The sequence below is a fragment of the Anser cygnoides genome, chromosome 30 (assembly GCF_040182565.1).
Source record: "Anser cygnoides isolate HZ-2024a breed goose chromosome 30, Taihu_goose_T2T_genome, whole genome shotgun sequence".
Lineage (NCBI taxonomy): Eukaryota > Metazoa > Chordata > Aves > Anseriformes > Anatidae > Anser > Anser cygnoides.
The window spans coordinates 1,037,780-1,044,958 of NC_089902.1; the positions used below are offsets into that span (position 1 = coordinate 1,037,780).

Consider the following 7,179-nt stretch of genomic DNA (forward strand, 5'->3'; position numbering starts at 1 on the left):
CTTTGCCCTATTTCCTTGAAGTCTGCAGACACCCATCTCTGTTAACCACCTTGCTCTCATCCAGGACTTTCTATCGTTTTGTCAATGTCTCGTCAACCCTCACCAGCTGTTCCTTGAAACAGAACGCTTGGTCTGATCATAGATGCTCACCAGCATCTTCCAAGGCTTGGGCCTGCTGCTGGCCTTGCAGCCTCTTGGCTAGACACAGCCAAGCCTTGGGCCTCCTGCTGTGCAGTCCTGGCCTCAAGCAGAAGGGACAGGACAAGCCCTCTGCGGGCCTTCTTTGTGTCTGGGTCGTCCTGGGGATGGAGGCAGAGGGGATCCCACAGTCAGCATGCCAAGCAGGGGCCTTCTGCTGGCCTAGCAGGGCCACTGGCAGATGTCAGCCCCAAAGTGCACATCCCAGGGAGAAGCCAAGGCTGACCTGCCACCTCCAGACACAAGGGACCTCACAGTCCCTTTGCGTGACACGTTCCTGCTGCTGCCCTATCAGCTGCAGAGACAGAAGTGACCTCCCAGTCACTGCCCCAGTCCTATTCCTCCTGCTGGGGCAGGAGATCCTGAGGCAAAGCTGACCCCTCTAGTCTCTTTGGGACTAGGGCTCACTTTTCTGAGTTAGAAATTTAGCAAATATGTTGGTCTGCTTAGGGTGTCAGGTCTGTGGTTAGGTTTTGGGCAAGCTTTGTGGAATAGTTTTTTGTTCTACGTCTGCCTAGAAGTCTGGGTTTAATAGAGGATTTTAATGCTAGTGTTAAGGGTAGGGATTAAGGTGAGCACCAGAGTAAAGGCAAGGGAATGGGCTATGGGCTGAGTTTTGCTTCATGGAATAGTTTGAGTTAAAACATTAGACTAGTGGATTCCTGTCAGGGTGTTGGAGTAGCATTTAGGTTTAGGGATTTAGGTTACTCTTTAAAACTGGATAACGGCCTTACATCAAAGTTTCAATTCAGTGTTAAAGCAGCATCGACATTACCTGAAGCCTCTTACCTCTACGAAATCATTGTAGAGGTTCGCTCATCCTTCCCCCTACCTCTCTAGGATGGGGGGAGAGAATTAGTAAGAAATGAAAACTTGTGGGTTGAGATAAATAGAAAGGGTTTATTAGGACAGGAAATAAAGAATAATGATGATGATGATGATGATGATAATAATAATAATAATAATAATAATAATAATAATAATAACGTGTACAAACAAGTGATGCACAATGCATTTGCTCACCACCCACTGACTGATGCCCAGCCTATCCCTGGGCAGCCAGCCCCCCCACCCCGGCCAGCCCGCCCATATTAATTGTTCAGCATGACGTCAGATGGTATGGAATACCCCTTTGGCCAGTTTGGGTCAGCTGTCCTGGGTCTGTCCCCTCCCAGTTCCTGCTGCACCCACAGCCTGCTCGCTGGCAGGACAGAGCGAGAAGCTGAAAAGTCCTTGGCTTGGTGTAAGCACTGCTCTGCAACAATTAAAACATCAGCATGTTATCAGTGCTCTTCTCATCCTAATCCAAAACAGAGCACCCTACCAGCTACTAGGAGGAAAATCAACTCTGTCCTAACTGAAAGCAGGACAAATGTTATACCTAAGGGTCACAACTTGCCTGAGATTAACTTGAGTTAAACTAGAAAAGAGAGAAAGACAGTTCCTACCTAAGTAAATACTACAACTAGAATCAGTTTCTTCAGTGTGGCTTTCAGCTCCTGGTTCCTCATACTGTAGATGAGGGGGTTCACTGCTGGAGGCACCACCGAGTACAGAACTGCCACCATCAGGTCCAAGGACGGGGAGGAGATGGAGGGGGGCTTCAGGTAGGCAAATAAGGCAGGGCTGATAAACAGCAAGACCACGGCCAGGTGAGGGACGCAAGTGGAAAAGGCTTTGTGCCGGCCCTGCTCAGAGGGCATCCTCAGCACGGCTCTGAGGATCTGCACATAGGACAACGCAGTGAAAAGAAAACAACCAAATGCTAAACATGCACTAACCACCAGAAGTCTAACTTCCTTTAGGTACGCATCTGAGCAGGAGAGCTTGAGGATCTGGGGGATTTCACAGAAGAACTGCTCCACAGCATTGCCTTGGCAGAGGGGTAGGGAAAATGTGTTGGTAGTCTGCAGAAGAGCATCAAGAAAGCCACTGCCCCAGGCAGCTGCTGCCATCTGGGCACAAGCTCTGCTGCTCAGGAGGCTCCCATAGTGCAGAGGCTTGCAGATGGCAATGTAGCGGTCATAGGACATGACAGTAAGAGTAAAATATTCTGCTGATATAAAGAAGAGAAAGAAAAAGACCTGTGCAGCACATCCTTGGTAGGAGATGGCCCTGGTGTCCCAGAGGGCATTGGCCATGGCTTTGGGCAGAGTGGTGGAGATGCAGCCCAGGTCGAGGAGGGCGAGGTTGAGGAGGAAGAAGTACATGGGGGTGTGGAGGCGGTGGTCGCAGGCTACGGCGGTGAGGATGAGGCCGTTGCCCAGGAGGGCAGCCAGGTAGATGCCCAGGAAGAGCCCGAAGTGCAGGAGCTGCAGCTCGCACGTGTCTGCGAATGCCAGCAGGAGGAACTCGCTCACAGAGCTGCTGTTGGCCATTTCCTGACTTTGGACACAGCTGTCTGTTGGAGAAGATAAGGCAGAAAAAAGTTAGAACAGACTTCTCTGAGGAAAACCTATTGCAACTGTTTGAGCACTCTCATCCCAAGCTTCCCTCTTTGCAGGAGAACCTTCCTGCAGCTCTCCTGCTAGAGCTGGTGCTGGTGCTGGCTGAGAGTGGCCCTGGGAGCAGGGGCTGCTGTGTGCTCCAGAGGAGTCTTTCCTCTGTGAAGCAGGAGGGAAGCAGGAACATAGGGGAAACACAAGTGCAGTCCACTTATGAGATCCATAAACTTTGCAGTGTTGTTGCAAAGAACTCATCCAACCACAGTGTAGAGCAAGGCAAATATTCTTATGCTTAGGACAGTGATCACACTCTTGTGTTTCCAAAGAAGTGGAGACTGCTTAAAGTAGAAAAGCTTCGGTCCTAGTGTAGATGGACAGGATCCTAACCTTGTCTTGCATGAGCAGGATCTCAGCTTTTCCCTCTTCACCAGGGCTGCAGAGGCCTCACTCCAGCTGCCCACAGGCAGCCATCCAGCAGCACGGACATAACCTTAGCATGGAGGTATCTCCTCCTTGGGGCACCTGGATGACACAAGGATGCCACGAGAGAGCTGCAGCCTGCAGACCAGAAGCACACTCCACAGACAGACATGAATATCCGCAAGCTGTGGTATCCCAATATCCCATTTACATCACCTGCAGTGCCTTATGGAGGCTGGGCCACCCCGCTCTTGGCTGACAGGAGGCACCTCGCTTAGGGCACTCCGAGGGGCTTCTGCCAGACTTCCTCACCTCACAGTGCAACCCATCAGGACTCCCAAGGCCTACTGCATTGCCCACTGCCCTCCCAGGAACAAAACCCAGCAGGAGACCCTTCCAGGACGTGCAGCCCCATGGCCCTGCAGCCAGAGACTTCCCTTGTCAAGGGCTGTGCAGGTTTCTCCTGCAGGCAGCTCTCAGCATCCTCCCAGTGACAACTGCCTCCAAGCTCTCTCTCCTTCTCTCCTCTCCCCGTGCCACCTGCGGTCAGAGCCCCAAGCCCTGCTGCGCTGTGCACAGGAGCTCCTCCTGGGCAGAGTTGTCTCTCTGCACCAGGGCCCTCTTGCCACGAGCTCTCTCTGTCCCACGAGCCCAGCCCAGCTCAACAGCAGACGCCCAGCCCAAGGCATTGGAATCCCCCCTCGGGGAGCTCTGCTGAGGAGCCCACGAACCTCAGGCACTGAGAGACAATTGAAGACATCTCTCAACAAGTCCAAGTCAGAGGCAAGTTTCCTGCAGTGTCCCCCTGAGGGCCAGCACTGACACAGCCTCCCTTGGAGCTCGTTAGAGCAGAGCATTGGAGGCAGTGAGGACAAGGAGACAAAGGCACTGTGAAGGTGACCCTGATGTGTAGGAAAAATGGATGTGTGTCACCAAGCACAAGGGCCAGGCCTTGACCCCCAGCCCCTGGGAGATCCTTTCCCTTCCCACACTGCTCAGGGCTTTTCCTGGGGCAGGAGGAGATGGGGATGTGCATGGCCAAGTGCAGGAGAATGGTACGAGCCCTGCCTGGTTCATGGGTGGGGGCGAGGAGGCAATAAGGCCCTGGTGCTTTACCGAGAAGCTGTCTCCTCCTAGGCCTCAGTGGCAGAGACAACAACCAGAGCCATGGACACAAAGCCCTGGGTCCTGTTGGGACTTTCACCCTTGTCACATCCCTTGCTCCTCTCCACACCAGACTGTCCTAGGGACTCCCAGACCTGCACATCTTTTCCTGCTGGCTCTAGACCCTCATCTGTGTGGTGTCACACTGGATCTGAGCTGAGTCTGATAACTCAGATCTTCTTGGTGGCCATGCTCCTCGTAAGGCAGCTCTGTAGGAAGCTGGCCTGGTTCCTGGGGAGCAGCACCACTGCTCGTATGCCATAACTCATGGGGGATGTTCACGAGTCTATGGAGCTAGATGGGATCCCCCTCTTGGTACTGAGGGAGCTGGCAGAAGTGCTCACCAAGCCGCTTTCCATCATTTATCAGCAGTCCTGGCTATCAGGGTGTTCCCAGTCAACTGGTGACAAGGAAATATGATGCCCACCTACAAAATAGCTGGAAGGAGGATCTGGGGAACTACAGGCCTGTCAGTCTGACTAGTGACGGGGAAGTTCATGGAGCACATTATCTTGAGTACCATCATGCAACACTTAGAAGACAACCAGGTGATCAGGCGCAGTCAGGAGGGCTTTATCAAACTCGGGTCCTACTTGAGATGTCCAAACTCCTTCTGTGACAAAGTGATGCACTCAGTGGATGACGTAATGGCCGTGGATGTGGTTTAGGCTGGACTCATGGGCCAAGGCCAAATCTATGAAGTTCAACAAGGCCAAGTGCTGGGTCCTGCTTTTGGAGAACTTCAACCCCCTGAAATGCTGGGGGAAGGGTGTCTGGACAGCTGCCCAGAAGAAAAGGACTTGGGGGTATTGGAGGATAATCGGCTGAATAGGAGCCAGCAGGGTGCTGAGGTGGCCAAGAAGGCCAACAGCATCCGGGCTTGTACCAGGAATGGTGTGGTCAGCAGGAGTAGGGAAGTGATTGTGCCTCTCTACTCGGCCCTGGTGAGGCCACATGTCAGGTACTGTGTTTAGCTGTGGGGCCCCCAGCATAAGAAGGACATGGATCTATTCAAATGAATCCAGAGGAGGGCCACGAGGATGATCAAGGGGCTGGAGCACCTCTCCTCTGAAGACAGGCTGTGGGATTTGGTGTTGTTCAGCCTAGAGAAAAGAAGGCTCTGGGGAGACCTTATGGCGGCCTTCTAATACCTAAAGGGGGCTGTAGGAAAGCTGGGGAGGGACTCTTCATCAACTAGCGTAGCGATACGAGTAGGGGAAATGGTTTTCAATTGAAAGAGGGTAGGTTTAGATTAGATATTCGAAAGAAGTTCTTTACTCAGAGGGTGGTGAGGCACTGGAACAGGCTGCCCAGAGATGTTGTGGATCCCCCCCTCACTGGAAGTTTTGAAGGCCAGCTTGGATGGGGCTTTCAGCAACCTGGTCTAGTGGAAGGTGTCTCTGCCCATGGCAGAGGGCTTGGAATTTTAGGATCTTTAAGGTCCTTTCCTACCCAAACTACTCTGTGATTCGCTGATTCTGTAAATCCAAAACACAGCACCACACCAGCTCCTAGGAAGAAAAATCAAGTCTATCCCAGCTAAAACTCGGACTATATCCACCCCTTACTCCATACCATTGTTCTTATGTCATACTCAGGTCTGACACTTTCTAAATAACTATCACCACTTTTCCTCTCTTTTGATATACACACAGAGATATCTTGCCCTTAGTCTATTTGTGTCCTGGCTTTGGTTAGGATTCAGTTAATTTTCATCCTAGTATCATAGAATCGTAGAATTGCTTGGGTTGGAAGGGACCTTACAGATCATCTAAGTGAACTTCCCCCAGATTCCACCCACTAGATCAGGTTGGCCAAGGCCTCATCCAGCCTGGCCTTGAACACCTCCAGGGATGGGGCATCCACAACTTCTCTGGGCAACCTGTTCCAGTACCTCACTACCCTTACAGGGAAGATTTTCCTCCTAATGTCTGGTCTAAATCTCCCCTCTTTTAGTTTAGACCGCATCCTCCTGTCATTATCTACCCGAGTAAAGAGTCCTTCTCCAGTTTTTTTAAAAGACCCCTTTAAGGACTGAAAAGCTGCAAGGAGGTCTCCCTGGAGCCTTCTCTTCTCCAGGCTGAACAAACCTAACTCCTTCAGCCTGTCTTCACAGGCGAGGTGCTCCAGCCCTCTGATCATTTTTGTAGCCCTCCTCTAGATTTGCTGTAAGAGGTCCACATCTTTCTTGTGCTGGTGGCCCCAAACCTGGACACAGTAATCCAGGTGAGGCCTCACAAGGGCAGAGCAGAGGGGGACAATCACCTGCCTCCACCTGCTGCCCACTCCTTTCTTGATGCAGCCTAGGATGCAGTTGGCCTTCTGGGCTAGAAGCGCTCACTGCTGGCTCTTGTTGAGCATTTCATCTAGCAGAACCCCCAAGTCCTTCTCTGCAGGGCTGCTCTCAACGAGTTCTTCTCCCAGCCTATCCCCATGTCTGGGATTTCCCCGGCCCAGGTGCAGCACCTTGCACTTGGACCTGTTGACCCTCCTTAGGTTAACGTGGGCCCAAATTTCAAGCTTATCCAGGACCCTTTGGATGGCATCCCTTCCTCTGTTGCATCCACTACACCTCTCAGCTGGTGTCTTCTGCACACTTGCTGAGGATGCACTTGATCCCACTGCCCCTATCACTGATAAAGATATTAAACAGTACCGGTCCCAGGATAGAACCCTGAGGGACACCACTCATCACCAGCCTCCACTTGGACATAGAGCCGTAGACCATCGCTCTCTGGGTGTGACCTTCAAGCCAAATCCTTATCCACTCAATGGTCCACCCATCAAATGCGTATCTCTCCATTGTGGAGACCAGGATGTCATGGCAGACTGTGACAACACAATTCCAAGTAGCTAACCAGATAACAGTTGGTCTTCCCTGTTGTCTAATGTAGTCGCTTTATTGTAGAAAGCCATCAGATTGGGCCAACAGGATTTACCCTTTGGTGAAGCC

General features: G+C 51.8%; 1 protein-coding gene across 1 annotated transcript; it reads right to left on the minus strand.

Moving 5' to 3' along the window:
• Positions 1 to 1,646: 1,646 nt before the first annotated feature.
• Positions 1,647 to 2,231, minus strand: LOC136787587 (olfactory receptor 14J1-like). The gene has a single exon (XM_066984899.1). The coding sequence runs from the start codon at positions 2,229 to 2,231 to the stop codon at positions 1,647 to 1,649; it is 585 nt and encodes a 194-aa protein (XP_066841000.1).
• Positions 2,232 to 7,179: the final 4,948 nt, after the last annotated feature.

Coding starts and splice junctions, on each gene's coding strand:
- LOC136787587 (XM_066984899.1), bottom strand. CDS start 2,231: ATGTCCTATGACCGCTACATTGCCATCTGCAAGCCTCTGCACTATGGG.